Below are 18889 nucleotides of genomic sequence, written 5' to 3'. Positions count from 1 at the left end.
CCACCAGAGTGAAAGATAAGCCTCCACAGGGATCAGTTGGGTGATCATCACAATAATGCATATGATAACAGAAATGAATATCTTACATGTTGATATTTCAACATACAGGTTAGCTAGCAAATGTTAACTAGCAAACTCTGCATCACTCTTCATCCACCACTGTTCTTTTAATTCTCACCAGTGGGGAAAAGCCAAGACTAAATTCACTCTCGTTTTGCTGCCCTGTCAGCAGCTGTTTTTGTTGTGTTTTCGTAGACGTATTCTGGAATCTGACAGGAATTATGTGGCCCTCAGTATGGGAGTAATAAAGTAATACATATAGGCTATGCCTTACAGCAATGTAATGTTACTAAATTACATTACCAACGTCATCATGAAATGCTAATCCCTTCTGGACAGGGCTTTGTTCATTCCGGACAGGATAAAATTCACGCCTTTAAAGCTTTTAATCTGTTCTTCATTAAAAATGCCTCTTGTTTGCTGAAAAATTTTAAATATTGAAAAATCTGTGTCTGTATGCTCTATTACAATTTATATTGCAAATGCAATATTCAGCTAAATAAGTATTCTTAATAATCTCATTCGCATTCTTCACACTTTGTGTGCGGTCTGTTACGGTGTAGGACTGATGAGTGTCTCACGGGATAGAAAGTTGTTTTTTTGTCTTTTATAAGTGTTTAAACAAGAATGTTGTTAGAGGTATTATGCAGTCAATTACAGGACAAAAAGATTAAAAGAAATTGTGATACATTGAGAATAATTTTATAATTGAATTGTAACTCTACAAGTAGAAATCAAATCATGAGTCTCGACTCTCCCCTTGGATTTGATACTTTTTTCACCATCTTTTCATTAACTCTGTATACATGTGCCTTTCCTTTCTGCAGACAAAGACAAATGAAGCACAGTGCGTGGAAGACATTTTGAGGGTAAGTGCCATTAAATGCCTTAAAGGGATTGTTTGGCTTTTGGGGAATTTGGCTTTTTTCCTACTTACCCAGAGTCAGACACATTTGTGGATAGCTTTTTTGTTTTTATTGACTGGGAAAGGGTTGGCACAAAAGTATTCCTCAGACTTATCAAAGCTCCCTACGTGTACCTACTAAAGTGACCGGAGAGTGTAGAAAGCAACACATAGAATAAACCAATTTGCATGGCAATGGCCTTGTGTAGCCCAAGTATAACATGCGGCCCACTAGTGCTGAAACCTACACATTATGTCCAGTTGATGCCATTAGAAACTATGAAATGTTCAGCATTTCAAAAATGGCTTCTGCAGTATATACATATCCCACGTTCCGGTTCATCCAAATATGTGTAAATACAATGAGCTCAATTGATTAAATCCCGCTTGGAATGCGCTTTTACGCCCGCACTTGTCGCCTCTCCTCTTATTTCTCAGGCCGCAGTCAATACACACTCTTGGTGAGTGGTTCCTTGGCATCGTTTGTCTGAAAAAAGTCTGATCAAAATTTCCTGATCAGTAGCATTTGATATCCATGTTTGTACCACATTATGCTCCACGGAAATACAGACCTTTCATCTCCGGGAATTTTATTCTCGCTTAAAGTATCCCTACAGTAATCAAACACCTCTTTATTTATTATTATTGATAGTGGTATATTTGTGAATGCATTGGCCAGTTTCTCTCTCTCTCTCTCTCTCTCTCCCTCTCTCTCTCTGTCTCTCTCTGTCTTGTGCCCTGGTAACAATTCAATAACCACTCCATAATGAGATTATATTTATTTATATTTTGTACTCTAGTACAATTCAGTAATCAACCCCTTTTTTACCTTCCATATAAAGTGGCAGTACAATGCAATAACATCTCCAAAAGACAATGAATATAAAGCAGTGTGATTCAATAACTCTATTAATAAAATAAACCTCTTTGGTTTTTGGGTACCACTTCCAACACTTCCACTTCCACACTACTGCCTGAATTGCCATGTTTCCTATCCCTACAGTGTATGGCCATGAGACAGTTTTCATTTGTGGCTCTAATGGCATTCTTATGTTCTGCCAGTCTATCTTTTAATCTCCTTTGAAAACTATCCCATGGCAATACACTATAGGGATGGGAAACATGGCAATTCAGAGTCTTTAAAAGTAAGTGTTGGAAGTGGTACCCAAAAACTGAAGAGGGGGAACAGACTTAGTATTCTTTTTTTATGCCTCCATGCCGGCGACAGCTGTGGCCGGAGGCATTATGTTTTCGGGTTGTCCGTCCGTCCGTCCGTCCCATTCTCGTGAACACGATATCTCAGGAACGCCTTGAGGGAATTTCTTCAAATTTGGCACAAACGTCCACTTGGACTCAAGGATGAACTGATTAGAATTTGGTGGTCAAAGGTCAAGGTCACTGTGACCTCACAAAAGACATTTTTGGCCATAACTCAAGAATTCATAGGCTAATTATGACAAAATTTCACACAAATGTCTAATAGGATAAAATGATGAAGTGATGACATTTTATATCCAAAAGTTTAAAGGTCAACTTCACTGGGACATCATAATGTTTTGTTTACCACTGTAGCTGAGAAAACGATCTTGGGTCATTCTACAAAAACGGTGGAAGTGCTGTCACTTACTTTTGCAGACACCAAAATCCTTTTAAGTTGACCTAATAATCACATTTATTGTATATGTTCAATAAATAAAGACTGTCCTTGCAATGATAAAACAAAGTTTATTGGCGGAGGCATACAACCGCGAGGCGGTTATTTCTAGTTTGTATTTGAAACAAGTTATGTGTGTATTGGATGTATACATTATACATCCATACATACATGATGTGTGAATATAGGTCGTGGGTATTTCACAAAACAGCCATTTCCTGGTTATGTGACCTAATAGAGATTATATATGGCACCTCTTTGCTTGTACCCTGAGGAAGGCTATGCTTACTAAACATTTTTAACATGTGTATGTTATGCATTAGCCAATACATAATAATGTTTTTTTACTTTCTGTATGGGAAGAGTGTCTTGGATATATTTTTCCTGCCTTTTGTGACCAGTTCAGAATTTTTGATTAAGCGGACTTCACTACAAGATATTAGCTTCTACTGGGATGCCATCTAAGGTTTCATCAGAAATAATACCATAGATCCACAAAGAACAAAATCAAAACTAAACAAAGAATTGGAAAACACTTCAGCCACATAGACATAGGAACAACAGCACAGTTTCAGTGACAAAAGACAGGAGGATATACTTTTTTAATTAACATAAAATTCCATCTGAAATATTTGATAGGTCTGTCTATGTATACTGTATAGTATTTGCAAGCACATAGGCATGTATACACATATGAAATATACACATACACATATGGGGGGTGTCAAAGGAATATGGGGGGGTTTGTTGGATTCCCTTTCTGTTGTGTGTTTAATTGTGCTGCCTATCTGCCCAAAAAAAAAACAATAAAAACATCATAATTGCAGAGCTGCTACAAATAGTACGATATTTATTTTAGGTACACAGTCAGAATTTTGGTGTCAGTGATCAAATGTAGGTAATATTATAAATGGGCTTCATGTGTCAGACATTTATGCAGCACACATACATATACATGAGCTGAACGAGCTGAATTCCCTGTTTGGGAAGTCTGGAATTAATAAAAGGTCATGACATGATGCCTGGATCTACATTGATATCAATATCACCTACCCCTCTTAGAGCATAGTCTAATTCCATTTTGGAATTAGACTATAGTCTTGAGCTCTTAATACATATCCCGCTCTTTTTTTAATTAATTTATGTTTTTTTCCCAAAGGAAATGACCCACTCGTGGCCCCCTCTACTGACAGCCATCCACACACCTAGCACAGCCGAACCCTCCAAGTCCCCTTTCCCTGCCAAGGTAAGGGCTTGGACTTGAAAGTACTTCATAAAGTGACTCACCCTCATTTGTTTTCATCTGCTCCTTTGAGGCCCTACCTGTTTGCTGTATTTCTAAACTGTTGGGTTTTATTCTAACTTTGAAGAACCTGCACTGAAAAGAAAATTCAGGTATGATGAAATCGATGTTTCAGCAGCACGGGGTTATTCTGGATGTCAGATCTGAGGGTTTTAATTAAGGGTCCGTGTATGCCAATTATCACCTGAGTGTAAATATGGTTTGAAGAAGTACAAATCTGAATGAAGGACAAATAAGGCCCAGAACTATTTTCCTCTGTATCCCTTCACAGGAAGCAGAGCATGTCTCTTCGGCATTTCCAGAACAAAGTAAGTAATGGGGGCATAAAATTGGCAGACTTCACTGATCAGTGGCAGTGTCAATACCATACACTTAATGTACACAGTATTTGTACAGCAACAAGGGAGGTAGAACAGTTCTGTGGGATCGGGGCTTAAATGTGAAATCCAGACACAGGACACAGATTAAAATGATAATGTGGAAAAATAGTGAAATGGGAAATGTTCAATTCATTGTTCAGCGCTCAATGCTATGCTGGTAGAGTACAGAAATATCTTAGGTAATAGGATCAACCTAACTAAAAGTGTAATGATGCCTCTTAATGCTGGAGCCTTGACTCAGACATTCGATGGTATGTCATTCTAATGGAACCCTGAAAATCTAACTTACCTAGGACTTAAACAACTAGGTGACAAAGTATGTTTAAGCACATGGCTCCCATTGGCCAATAAAACCAGCAGAATAACAAATTTAAGATCTAACTGAGTTTGTCTGAACTGCTTGATTTGCAGGCACTATATTCGTTTATGTCAGTGGTCACCAACCTTTTCCAAGCCAAGATCACTTCTCATGTCCAAATATAGGCCAAGATCTACCGTTCAGAAATATAAGAAATAAAAGCCCACAGATGTTTAAATCCTGAATAATACTGCCTCTTTTCTTTTTATTTTTTACAACCAGTCCATTTTAACAATTTTAATTCTGACTATTGTATGCTTTGTCAAGGTACAGTATGAACTGAAATACCCTCAACTTCTCTCAAAAGGCAGAAATTTAAATATGAATGACTGACATTAAATGCAGTTTATTTTAACTAGGTAAAGAGAGCAACATAAATCTTCCCACTGAACCATATGCCACATGACAACAAAAGGGAAATAAACAAGCAATTAGGTACTAACTACACAGTATTTCACTCCAAACCATGCAAAACCTCCCCAAAGTCAGTGTGATGGCTGTGACTGCACACTATCAGTTAGTGCTCTGTAGTTGGGCTCATAGTTAGAGACACCTAGTCTCACAGAGTCAGTAAGGTGCCTGTCAGTCAGGCGGGTCCTGTGCTTTGTTTTGATTAATTTCATCTGTGAAAAGGCCATCTCACAGAGATAAGTGGAGCCAAAGTAGGCTTTCACTTTCAGTGCACAGGAGGAGAGGAGAGGAAAATCTTCCCTGCTCACAAGTCCCCAAAAGTTGCTGTCTTTTGCCCTGGCTTGCATTTCAATATCACTTTGCAGTTCAATTATTTCCATGTCCACTCCATTTGGCAAATGCATCCTGCAACTTGACAGATACAGTGTCAATGTCAATGGGAAGAAATGGATTTGTGATGAATTTGACAATGTCCTCCATGACATGCATTTCCTGAAAACACGTGTCAAATTCAGCTGCCGCTTTATCCAAATGGGCACAGAACTGTTTGCTTCACAGAACTCTGAAGCTTCTTTCACATTCTGTGCCAGTCTTTCCAGGTTTGGGAAGTGTGTCAGTCTCTCATTTCTCAGCTGAGAGGTCCACAGACCCACTTTGGCTTTGAATGCATTGACAGGGCTAATCATGTGTGCCACCTCTTTGTCTTTACCCTGCAGTTCAGAGTTGAGCTCATTCAGTTTGGCCATCAGGTCTGTAAGAAATCCCAAATCAAGAAGCCATGTGTCCTGTGACAGTTCTTTGTGCTGCTTATTCCATGCCTCCAAAAAGGAGCAGATCTCGGGCAGCAGGTCAGTAAATCGCTGCAGCACTTTCCCATGACTTAACCAACGAACTTCAGCATGCTGGAGCAGGTCACCATACGCAGCGTCAACTTCTTCTAGTAAAGATTTGAACAGTCGGTGCTGCAGTCCTTTTGCCTGTATGGAGTTAACAATCCTCACAACTAGCGTCATTACATGGGAAAAATCCACAACTTTGCTAACAAGCGCCTGTTGGTGGAACTGGGGAAACTCTGGGTCTTTGCGGCACAAAGCAATAAAACCAGAGTGTGTGCCTCACATAGCTGGTGCGTCATCAGTTGTAATTGCCACTAACTTATGAATGGGGATGTTGTTGTCATGCACGTACCGTTTGAACTCACTGTAGATGTCCTCACCTCTCGTCCTCTTCTTTAATGGCAAAAGTGTGAGGAAATCTTCCTTTGTGGATGAGTCCTCAAAAGCCATCCGAGCAAACGCCATTAGCTGTGCAGTGTCTGTCATGTCAACAGATTCGTCAAATTGCAGTGAGAAGCATTCGCACAGTGATAAATCCCTGAGCACTTGTTGAGACACGTCCTCCGATAACGACTGTATCCTTCTGGCCACTCGCGATCGCATTTTTAATATCGTCTTTGTTTTTACAGTCTTTGAATAAAGTGTCAGCAGTGACAGACATTGCCTCCTTGATTAACTCTCCATCGGTAAATGGTTTTATGTGTTTAGCTAACAGGTGACTCACACGAAAGGAGGCCTCTGTTGCAGCTTTTCTTTTGTCTGTGGATTTGGTAAACAGCAGCTGTTGTGCCTTCAATGCCGACTTCAACTCGGTCACTTTGCTGGAGCGCGGAGTGCTTTTGGGTGGGAAGTCCTTTTTGAACTTCGGGTGGTTAGTGGTGTGATGACACTCTAAGTTACCTTTTTTCGCCAGAGCAAGCGCTTGGTTACAAATTAGGCAGATTGGTCTGTCGTTGACCAAAGTGAACAAAAACTTGTGTTCCCATTCGGAATGAAAGTTGTAGGTTTTTGGCTTTTTTCGTACATTCTCCTCCATCTTGACTTGCTAGCTGGTTGCTGCCAAGCCAACTGACAGTAGCTTCACGACAGTAGCTTCATGACAGTAACGTTATCGTGATCCAGCCAATCAGACAGGAGAGAAGGAGAGTGTCATGTCCTAACATTTCCGGATTGGCTGGATTGAAAAAATATATAAATGACATTTAAATTCTGATAGGTTAAAACAACTTTTCACCTAATGCTTTGCAATCTCCTTTGAGCTTCCTAAAGATCGACAGGTCGATCCCGATTGACGGGTTGGTGATCCCTGGTTTATGTAGTTGCTATATGTGGGTTGGAGATATGTTGCATTTGTACACTGTATGGCTGTACTCCCGAACAATGTTTCTATGGCAACTCTGTAAATACCAGCGGGGCGCCCCTTTCTCTGAACTGACCACAAAAGACAGGGGGAAAAACAACCCTACAGTGTCACCTCAAATTATCCTCAGCTGAGAGAAAGAGACAGGAGCACAGAAGAGACGAAGAGTGCAAACTCACTAGACTCTTCTTGGCCCTTGAAGATTAAAGTCTCTGCTATAAGCTGCCATCTCCTTCACTGAGGAAACATACTAGCAACTTCTCTCTCATCCACTCACTCATTTTTTGTGTGTTGTGCTCACACAACACACGTCCAAACACAACGGCATCTAGCATCTCATTTGGGCCAATCGCGTTTTTTTTTTTAATCTGTTACCTGATTTGTGTTGGTCAACAACCATCTGTGTCTTCTGAGTCAAAAGCTCTTTGGTTTCCCCATGATGATTTATGAATTATGTGGTTACCTGACTATTCCAGGACTGTAGTAACTTGTTTCCTTCATAAAACTATAGTTCAGAAGTAGGCCTAATGTTGAAAGTGATTCAATTGTGTCAATTTTATTTCAAGTAAAAACCTTTTACTGCACATGGTTTCATAAAATGGTTATAAAAAGGGTATTACTAGGAATCAGCCCTGTAAGGCGGGGCTGGCCTAGGGACATCGTGGGACATTGCTTGAACACAGCACAGGTTTCAACAGCCTGGTCTTCCTAGTGTTAAACAGGTCCAAATCTGTAAACAATTGCCAGTAATTTAAAAAAGCTCAGCTGCAGTGCAAGGGTGCTGCCAAATGCCACATCTGCTAGCGTGAAACTTTTGTATAGTGACTTTTACTTGTCCTATCCTGTCTGTGTTGTTGGGCTAATGTTTGCTCTCTCTGCTGTTTCTTCTCAGAACACAACAACTGCTCTCCTACAGCTCCATCCAGTATCAGCCAGCCGAGCTCTTCACTGTAAGTGTCTCGTCTACTAGAGGGCCATTTTGCTCCCTAACCTATGTATGCTCTGTACCCTCTGGGCATGCTAAAAACCTGCCTTAACAATTCCCCCATCTGTTGCTTTGTCACAGATATCGTTTGCCAGACGGGCTTTCCTTGCACTATGATGGTAACCCTGCTATGTAATATGATTGTGGTGTTTGATTTCTGATCCTATATGTGTCTGTACTGTAGTACAGTTGAAGCAGCACATTCCAGTGGGGTAGAGTCAGCGTCCTCCAGTGACTCAGACAGCAGCTCAGGATCAGCGTCGGATAGTGAGAGCGGCACTGAGCAGCCACCTCAACCCATCAGGAGCAGCTCAACTCAGACTAAGGTAATGGAATGCACTTCATGTATTTGTGTATATGCACATATGCATGCCCATGTTGATTCAAACACTCATTCACTCACACACACTCTCATTCTTTCTGATCTCTTTTTCCCCTCACTCTTCCTCCTTTTTATAAATCTCAGTCATTGTGCTTCTTTTTTATAGCCTGATGTTCCTACAGTGACCCATGGTGATTGGCAGTTGGGGAACTGGATCAGGTCCAGCCAACAGAACTCCAGTACCGAAAGTCAAGGAGAGACCCATGCCTCAGAGAGCCCCATTCACAAACAGCTATTGGCCACGCAAAGCTCCAAAGCCACCAAGGGGGAGGTGGCCAACCCCACTGGGGAGATTAAGCCCCGCCTTTCTTCCCTCCAAAACGAGTTTTGTGACAACCATGCAAAACCCCAGCAGTCCAATGAAGGCCCCCCAAACAACTATAGCCAGCAGAGTGGCCACAAATCCCCCTCCACCAATTCGAACACCCACACCAATTCCAGGAAGACTTCAGGCAGCAAGCACCCCTCCAAGCCAGCCAAAGCCGCTTGTCCAGAGGACCCCCAAGGAACTCTCCAAGAAAAGTCTGTGGAGGTTGTGGCCACATGCGACAAAGACCCCTCCTTCACCAATAGACCCAAGGTAAAGACGAAAACAGGACATTGCAAGAATAGCAGCGACAGCACTTGCCTTAAAACGGACAGTAAGAAGGCCGCTAAGTACGCCTTGTTTGACAAGCGGAAGGCTGAATCGGAGCCTGGGCCCAAAGTTACACTGGTGCTAAACGGTTGTTGTCCATCTTGTGGTGTGAGATCTCCTAGCCCCTGCTCCTGCCTCACCCCCAGTCCTGCTAAGCCTGACCAGCTATCCCCTAACCCTCCTGTCAAGATCAGCTGCAGCAAAGTCAAGACAGAGACTATCTCCCAGAAGCGCCCCAAGAAACCTCACAAACGTCTGTGCCCACCAGCCCACCAATACTCAGCCAAATTGGGTTTTGCAGCCAAGACTTCCCAGGACCCCCATAGGCCTCGTGAATCCCTGCTGATGAAGATTAATCTAAGTCTGCTCTCAAGAGTCCCGCAGGCTTCCAGCATCCACCAGGAGACACCCAGCAGTGGGGAGAGACTACCACTGGCCACATGGCAAGATAGAGGGGACATTGATGCTTTTACTACACTAGCCAAAACCAGCAAAAAGAGTATACTTCCAAATGTGAGATCAGCTTGGTCTACATTATAGGCTGTTCTAGTTAGCATAGATGTAAATGGTAGAAGTCCTGTTTTGATTTGAATATTTGGTTTATTGTCTTTCAGGCTGAGGTAGATTATAAAACTCTTCCCAGGAAGAAACAAAGGCTGGAGAAAGAGTCCAAGATAACCCCACTAAGTCATGCTTCCACCAAACCGGAGTGAGTCCCCAAATCAAAAGCATCCACTTTTCAACTACTTTGTGTTGTCAATGGTTTACTCACCTGGCAAAAGCTCTTGGCACTGGACTCATAACACGACTGACCTAAGTGATGTAAAAAACAAAACACTGGTGTTTTCAAGACACCTGAACAACCCCCACCTGTGTACTATGTATTGTATTTACCGGGGCTGTCTTCTATTGGAATGGAATGTCCTTTTTCTGAGTGTGTGTGTGTGTGTGTGTGTGTATTTGTGTATATGTGTGAGTCAGACAGATCACACACGCTCTCTGGTCTGGTCTCCCACAGAGGCTCCAGCAATGCAGCAGAGGACAGGGCGCGAAAGAAGGCCAAGAAGGATCCTGTACCTTTGCAGCAGCCCCCAACACCCAGAGACACTCCTAAGGGTTCAGAGGTACACAAACACTGTTCCAGGGAGACCCAGGAATCCGGCATGGGTGCAGTAAAGAGCAGCAACACCCCTGTCAAGCGCAAGAAGAGCACTGGGAAACACACAGAGCACTCAAAGGTACTTGTCAGGACATTGACCTCACAATTACACAATTACTGGCACAACTATTACATTTGAGAATGTTGGAATACTTGACAAGTGCTTGGTTTGGCCTGTCAGACACAATGGAACCAGGGGACCATTTCCAAATTGTGAGAAATGTGTGAAATTCAGTCATTATTTACTCATCCTCATGCCAGTTGCCAGCACGACTTCGTAGCAGCGTTCTCCAAAAAAACTGAAGTCTCTGGGGACTGATCTTCAGAGTTTCGAAAAGAACAGAAAAAGAACAAAAAATATCCATAAAAATACAGCTCTTGCAGCATAATCCAAGTGTCCTGAAGCCAACGATTGCAAAGTGAGTGGAAAAGACCGATATTGACGCCAATTTTCTTCTCTGCTTCCATGTTTACACTCCTAGTCATAGGGCTACGTAATGCAAACTGAAAAAGCGTCACTTGGACCTAACGTTACATTTTCGGTTATAGCTCCTCTCCCCAGTGCCGATATTTAAGAAATGATATGATTGAGAGGACTTCTCGGATGGTTCAACAGAGAGAATCCTGTGAGACTCCGTGACCGGGCGTCATTGCGGAATATAACTGTGACTTTTCACAATGATCCGGCTAATCGCTGGATGTCAATTTCTCCGCTAAATCCTTCCGTGCAGTCTGGCTGTGTAATGAAATTTCTCCTCAGAGGATTACCGTCCAAAAGTCTGGGGAAGAAAAACGAAATTACCGATTCTGAAGCCGACTGCTGTGTACGACTTGTGTGTTAATGGGGGGACAGGTCTGCGGAACATCAGTTGCGTCTCTACAATGAACGGAGGTATGTGAAATAATTTACATGTATAGTTTTTCAGTTTGTGTGACTAGGCATGTAAACAAGGAAGTGGAGGAGATTCACATGACTACGCATAAATATCAGTCTTTTACACTCACTGTGCAATCGTTGGCTTCCGGAGACTTGGATTATGCTGCAAGAGCTCTATGGAGTAATTTTATGGATATTTTTTTTCTGCTCTTTTTGGAACTCTAAAGATCGGTCCCCGAAGACTTCAGTTTTTTTTGGAGAACGCTGCTACGAAGTTCTGCTAGCAAGCTCCGGGACTGTTTTACAGACTAACAAACTTCACCTGTGTTTCAACTGGCATGAGGGTGAGTAGACATTTTTGGGAGAACTATTCCTTTAAGTCATCCGATTTTAGTGATCATGTGTTTAATGTGCTCACATCTTCTTGTTAGCTGATAAGAGTGGAATGCGAAATGGTCTCCTGCTCGTTCAACAGAATGTGTTCTGAGATGCCCCTCTGCACATCACTGTTGGCCCACTTGTTCACTTGAACGAGTCTTGCTATTTTCCGCTGACCTCATCATTGTCGCCATTAGGCCTGAAGCTGATTGGATGTGTTTTGTTCATCACACCATTCCCAGTAAACTCTAGACACCTAAGTGCGCGAACTGAGCCAATATGACTGCCTGGTATTGTTGTATTTCATAACTGCATAGTCCATCATTTGCAGGTTTAGATCCACATCACAGAATCATGCTTATTCTTCACTCAAAGTTGATCTGTGCATGTTTATACAGATGTCTTAACCGCTAGTTTTAGGTGAGATTATAAAGTCCAAGTTTGAGACCAAATTTAAGCAACTTTCTATGTTTTATGCATACCAGCTCTGCTTTCAATTTGTTCTGTTCTTCTGCATATTTAAATTGTGTTCATGATTGCTTCCTGAGAGTGAAGAATGCTTATTGGAGTACTTTTTCAGGAAGGCCATGCCGTGAAAAGGGAAACTAAACAAATACTAACCAAGTGTCTGCCCTGCAATAGCAGAAGGCCCGAAAGAGCACCTTTGCCATCCCACCACCTTCTCAGCCCAGCAGGGAAGCTTTGACCACCAGGCCCTTGCTCAGATTTGAGGACCGGTAAGATTAATTTTCTGAGAGCTTAGTGTTCACTCTTCTAAATTGGAGATCTTTATTTTTATCTATTCCCCCTAATCCCTGGCTGTGCCTGGACCTGGCTGGATCTTTGCCCCACAAAATGTGACATTTCCTATGCTCCCAGACTTGCTCTGATTGTACCAATTTCCCCATGACAAATATCCACTAAATGGGGTCGGATCTGAATTCTAACTAGCAACCTTGTCAAAGAAAATGAGTAATTGTGAGCAGTGTAGCAAAACAAGTTATGAGAGATAAGTAATGGTTTTAGTTGTATAATCAACTGTATTTGCAGGAGGAACAATTCTTAAGGCTGTGATCACACAGGATGCATTATTGAATGTACCTACACCTTTTTTCAGTTCTTTTCAATGGTTTGGTGGTGGCAGGTGCACAACTCCTCTCCTCCAAACTATGGGCCTCACATCTGGGACGTGGTTCGTTTTGTGGCGCTGTTCTAGGCACTTCAAGTTGAACATGTCTCAACTTTAGCCGTATCGCACACTGTGTCAATGTCAGACAGAGGGAAAAAAAGCAGCGGCCGATGGGACAAAGGAGTTACCTTTAACTACATCCTCGGTATGGAATGATGTAGAATGATATAACACTCTTACTGAGCAGGATCCTATATGATCACAGCCTGTCTGTTTTCTTTTATAAATTCAATTAAATTCATTATTTTTAGTTAAGTATATTTCCAGTAACTTGCAGCTATTTCAGGGCAGAATCCAGACATCAGGAGCCGGTCATAGATAGTTTCTGGGGGGTACGTATCATCATGCCAATTCTTACCAGGTCTTCATTTTAGAAAGTTTCCCCAATTTGAATCAGATTTGCCGACACGGTTTCCATTCAGAACAGAGTTTTCATTTTGTATCAGTAAGGACATCTTTCTATGGTCTTTTGAATTGTCAGTCGTCTGTCACACATCTAACACTGCTTTCAACTGTAGGAAATATCCGGTGAAGCATTACATGAAGGAGGCTAAAAAACTGAAGCACAAAGCAGATGCGGAGGTACCTTTCCTTTTTTGGTTTCTCAATCCTTTCACTCATTTTCAAGAAAATGTCAACTTCAGTCCATGCAGTAATACTAATAACTAATACCAAATTGTATTTGTGTATTGCCCTATGTAGGCGGATAAGCTCAGTAAAGCTTTAAACTACCTAGATGCGGCCATGTACTTTGTGGAGAGTGGCATTGCCATGGAAATAGATCCAAAGACTCCGATGTCTTCCTACACTATGTTCGCAGAGACAGTGGAGCTCCTCAAGTAAGCATGCACTGTCTTAATAGCCTGTCTGCACAATTAATTTTTTTTGTTATTAGTTTGTATGATTGCACAGCTACAGCTTGCAGGTTAGGCCTTTTCACAATCACATTGGAATGTTATACTATATCTACGGTACATATCTACATGTACCTGTAAAAGGTTTTGTCTCCATTATTTAATTTGATTCATGCATTAGCTTTATTCTCCTGTCCCACAGGTTTGTACTGAAACTTAAGAAATCAGTGGAGCCCTCTGTTCCACCTTCAGAAAAGGACTTCTTAGTTTTATGGTAAGCCATAAAAACAGCTTGATGAACTGTTTCTCCACACACCACAAAGTCTCATGAGATGTTACCAAAATGTTTGGTTTGGGTTTGAGTGCCATTTTAGCTTTATCTTAGTTTTAAAGGGCACCACTGGTTGGAGGCCTTCTAGTATGGACATATTTTGGGGACACTGACTTCCATTCATTTTGTGTGCTCATTCATTTTCATTCATTGTCCCCCACCAAAAGGGGGGCTATGGATCGGTCTCCGTCCATTAGTTCGTTTGTTAGTTAGTCACACTGTAATGTTGACTTTGTGCCACTGGGGGGGGGCATTGACAATGAATGGGGACTCAGTGGTAAAGCAGGTCATACAGTTAAAGTTATCACACAATGTGGAGGACAATGAATGGGGACTCAATGGTAAAGCAATACAGTTAAAGTTACCATAGGTAACATAATAGTCTACACACGCTACACACTTGGAGACATCAGACTGGGTTGATGTGTTGAAGTGAGAGTCAATGGAGAATTTTTGGGCAATCCTCTAACCACAAGACACTGTAGTTATTGTACAGTTGTTTGCTTGTTTATATCTGTTGTAGTTACTTCGACTGGTCAATAGATGGTGCTATTCTTGTAGCATTTAGAAAATCTTGTGATGAGAGCTGTTGCCATTGTTGTTCAGTCCCTTGGCTGTCATGCCTGTTGTATGTTGTGCTGCCAGTTGCAATAACTGTATTGGAATGTAGGAGAGAAAGTTCATTGTTGTTGGCGTGGCCGTTGGCTAGCAGCTATTGGGAGAGATCAGTGGCTACCCAGTAAAACTTCTCGCCTTTGCTGCAAGCATGTTGTCTCAGGTAAAAGTGTCTCCGATAATACTTATAGATATATACAGCTGTCAACTCGACTCTTCCTTGGCTACGTTTTAACTTGTAGCTAAAGAGGTTTGTGTCATTGTACATTATTTTACCACGTAAATCCAAGTAAAAATCCAAGTCAAAAATGTGTAACTTGTGGCAGAGATCATGATTAATGATTAAGTGTGATTATTAATCAATAAATAATATGTGTGTCGCTTGTTATATAGTCTGTGGTTACAATGGAACTTCTCTGGGAGTCAATATGGCAGCATCAACAAAACACTGATGTCACTGCAAGTCACGGATAGGCCTAGACCTCTATGGTTTAGTTTATACCCAAGTTACTGCTTGTTAGCAGTCTGTTAGAATGTGCTAGGATATTTCTTTATTATATGGACTATTCATTTACATTGTATTGTAGGGTCTATTGCTTCTGTTGTAGGCATGTTGTTGATTGATCTGTCTTGGTTGATCAGGTGTAATCAGAGTTCCTCGTGAAAAATAAGAGCTTTTCTGTATACAGGGATAGTTTTTAATGGAGGCCTTAGCTAAACAGGAATCTCAAAACATATAGCTTTTCCAGCTTAAAATGTAACATTACAAAAAAGAGAGCAAACATGTTTTGCATGACATTCTAGACTTGATGCATCAATGGATGATTTCCTCAGTCAGCTATAAATGTTAGTCTGATTAATGTATCAGTCTTGTTGGCTAGGTGGACTGTGGCAATGCAAAATATTTTGCTGAATAGGGGGTTTGCACTTTGATTTCAACTCAAGGTAAAGCACTGATGCAATGTGCCTGCCTTTATGCAAGTGATGTGTGAATCCACTTTAATGTTCTGAAAAATTTATATAGGAGGTTGCACTGTGCACAAATACAATCCATCGCAGTTGGGGGTGGAGGTGGGGGCATGCAGTGTGGCTGCCATGCACTTCAAGATTCCCCTCTTCGGACATTAAAATCATAGATAGGCCTAAGCAGGTCGCCTTGAGTCTTCTTGATTTCTGCTTAGCCTAGATGTCGGGAATTATTGGAAATTGTGAATTTACAATTGAAATATTTGGGTTTGATACTTTAAGCTGTTATATTGGTCAGCTTCACAAGATAAAACAGGTTGCAAGTTTGAAACTAGCACTGAGCTTTTATAATACAGTTAATAGAAAGATAATGTTCTCATACCTGTTTTTTTCTCTTGAATGATTCATACGAATGAAGAATCTAACATCATATTTGTGTCCTCTAGTATGAAGTGCCAGGCCCTCCTGCAGATAGCCATGTTTCGCTGCAAACATAAAATTGCACTGAAGTATTCAAAGACCCTCACTGATCACTTCAATGTAGGTATTAAACATTGCCAGTTTCTGTTGTTGTTTTGTGATAATGTAATTAACAGAAAGGAAATGTTAATATAGTAGAGGCACTGAGGGGAAAAAATGAAACACTGATAACCTGTGCATAGTTTAGTTCCACTTAAATTACATTTTGTTTCATTTTTCAGAGCTCTGCTAAGCCAGCACAGGATCTCTCTCTCTGTGCATCAAAGTAAGTGCTGTCATCTAGCTTGCTTGTTACATTCATTGTTTGGCTAAATAGAAGTAGGCTACCACAGGTGTAGCAGTTAAATACTCCCCTCTCTCCCCGCCTCCCTCTCCTTCAGAAGCACAGACACCCCATCCCCCATGTCCGACATGCCCTCTCCCGCCAGCACAGCCAGCAGCTCGGGTCCTGGCTCTAACCATAGTGGTGGAGGAGCTGGAGGGTTGGCCGTGGGCCCCGTCAGCAGCACTGTGGCAATCCCCCAGGTCATTCAGCAGGTGGCAGTCTCCTATGTCAACATCACTACTTTGTTCTTGAGCGCTCATGAAATCTGGGAGCAGGCTGAGGAGCTGGCACACAGAGGCAGCGGTAAGAATGGAAGGAAAGGGGAAGGAGTGTTGTGTCTGTGTGTACGAATATAGATTGGGATACACTTTGTCATAAGTGCTTAGAGTTGGTGTGTTGCAGTGGTCCCGAAACTCTTTTAGACTAAATTAAAGTTTGTAATCAAAATATGTCATGAATCTTTGAAAAAAGCCATATACAGTACCTTTAGCAAGTATTCAACCCCCTTAATTTATTTTTGCGTTTTGTGGTGTCACAGCTTGAATTCAAACTCGATTACATTAGGATTTTTTGTCACTGATCTACAAACAGCTCAAATGTTTTGGGTCAATAAGCATTCAGCACCTTTGCAGAGACACCCCAAATTCAGTTAAGGTGCATTCAAATTCCTTTGATTGTCCTTGAGATTTCTCTGTAACTTGATTGGAATCCCCCTGTTGCCAATTCAATTGGTTGGACATGACTTAGGACAAAACACATGTCTATATAAGGTCCCACAGATGACAGTGCATGTCAGAACAGAAACTCTACCATGAAGTCCAGGGAACTGTCTGTTGAACTCGGAGACAGAATTGTGAGGAGACATGGATCTGGGGAAGGGTATGACATATAACATTTTGGGAGTTCACAAAAGCAAATGGAAAAATATGGAACTATCCAGATTCTCTCTAGAGCTGGCTGTCTGACCAAACTGAACAACCAGACAAGAAGAACCTTGTTCAGGGAGGAGACCAACAGCTCACGGGCCACTTTAACAGAACTACAAAGGTCCTTGGCTGCAATTGATCTTACTGGAAGGGTAAGAGTCAGTGCAGCATAAATCTGAGCTGTAGTGGCTAGTGTGAAGGAAGTCACTCCTGGAAAAAAGACACATGATAGTTAGTCTGGATTTGACAAAACGACAAGAGGCAAAATATTCTGTGGTCTGGTGAAACTATAGTTGAACTCTTGAGCTGTGACATAATGCTTTGCATTACAGCTAATCGCCCATCTAATAACATACCTGCTTTTAAGCATCATAGTGGCAGCATCATGCCGAGGGGCTTTTAAGTGTCAGATACTGGGAGACTTAAAAGGAAAGAGGGAACAATGAATGGAGCCAAATACAGGTAAATTCTTGCAGAGAACGACCCTAAGCATACAGCCAGAGCAACGCTGGAATTACATCAGAGCAAGAATGATCCTTCAGTCCTTGAGTGGTCCAGCCAAAACCCAGACTTGAATCCTGTGGAATGACTGGAAGATAGTGGTTCACAGATGCTCCTCATTCAACTTGACCAAGCTTGAGCAAATCTGCATGGAAGAATGTTAGAAAACCCCTAAATCTAGATATGCCAAACTGATGGAGACGTGTCCTGGAAGGCTCAAAGCTCTAATCACTGCCAAAGATGCAGGGGTTGAATACTTATCCAAAAGATATTTCTGTTTTTCTTTTGCAATAAATTTACAAAAATTTTGAAAAACAAGTTCACTTCCTCATAGGGTATTTTGGGTAGATTGTTGATATAAAATCTCAATTTAATCCATTTTTAATTTAGGCTGCAACACTGCAAAATGCGATCAAAGGGATTGAATACTTTCTGAAAGCACTATAGGCCTATTGTAGTCATGTGAGTACAATATACAGTATCTCATTATTAAATTGCAAGAATGAAACATGCACATCTATCCCTTTCCTCTTTGTAAATAACATGGTGCGGGCATAATCTACAGTAATTCATCATCGAAACAATGTTGTTGACCATCAAACTGGCTGGTTCCGTTTTGTTTTGTTAATACCAATACTAAGAGCTACTACTCTCTTTGAAAAAAAAAATATATATATATATATATATAATTTCTGTGTGTGCCCTCAGGTTTTTTGTCAGAGCTGGACACAGCTATGGGCCCATTGAGCCTAACTTCAAGTATAAGTTCTCTGGTGCGCTACACAAGGCAGGGTGTCCACTGGCTAAGGCTGGACAGCCAAAAGGTGAAGTGACCAACCAGCGACTCCTGCTGGATGCCTGTGAACCCTTCTAGCCACCTGTCACTACCAGAACACCACTCCAGTGTGGTTAATCCGGCCCTGGTACCACCCGGGATACTTCTTCAGGCTGACTTGAGTTTTGATTTGGATATTATCTCATCTCACCAAAGGATACACACTGATGTTATCTCTTGTCT

General features: G+C 41.6%; 1 protein-coding gene across 1 annotated transcript in view; it reads left to right on the top strand.

The window, feature by feature from the left end:
- Window positions 1-18704, top strand: part of LOC139652368 (AF4/FMR2 family member 1-like) — a 38942-nt gene extending 20238 nt beyond the window's left edge. The window contains exons 4-19 of the mRNA XM_071529421.1: window positions 888-929; window positions 3778-3864; window positions 4193-4229; window positions 8159-8216; window positions 8436-8577; window positions 8740-9783; window positions 9885-9979; window positions 10289-10514; window positions 12327-12421; window positions 13392-13455; window positions 13576-13712; window positions 13930-14001; window positions 16086-16179; window positions 16341-16384; window positions 16500-16747; window positions 18580-18704. Coding sequence (XP_071385522.1) covers window positions 888-929; window positions 3778-3864; window positions 4193-4229; window positions 8159-8216; window positions 8436-8577; window positions 8740-9783; window positions 9885-9979; window positions 10289-10514; window positions 12327-12421; window positions 13392-13455; window positions 13576-13712; window positions 13930-14001; window positions 16086-16179; window positions 16341-16384; window positions 16500-16747; window positions 18580-18704 — 2610 coding nt within the window. The remainder of the gene's footprint in view (window positions 1-887; window positions 930-3777; window positions 3865-4192; window positions 4230-8158; window positions 8217-8435; window positions 8578-8739; window positions 9784-9884; window positions 9980-10288; window positions 10515-12326; window positions 12422-13391; window positions 13456-13575; window positions 13713-13929; window positions 14002-16085; window positions 16180-16340; window positions 16385-16499; window positions 16748-18579) is intronic.
- Window positions 18705-18889: the final 185 nt, after the last annotated feature.

The sequence above is a fragment of the Centroberyx affinis genome, unplaced genomic scaffold (genome assembly GCF_046629955.1).
Source record: "Centroberyx affinis isolate AG114_WGS23_722 - 3 ecotype Tasmania unplaced genomic scaffold, CSIRO-AGI_Caff_v1 ptg001787l_1, whole genome shotgun sequence".
Taxonomy (NCBI): Eukaryota; Metazoa; Chordata; class Actinopteri; order Beryciformes; family Berycidae; genus Centroberyx; species Centroberyx affinis.
Note: the sequence above shows the minus strand (reverse complement) of the source record. Positions and strands in the feature narration are given on the sequence as shown.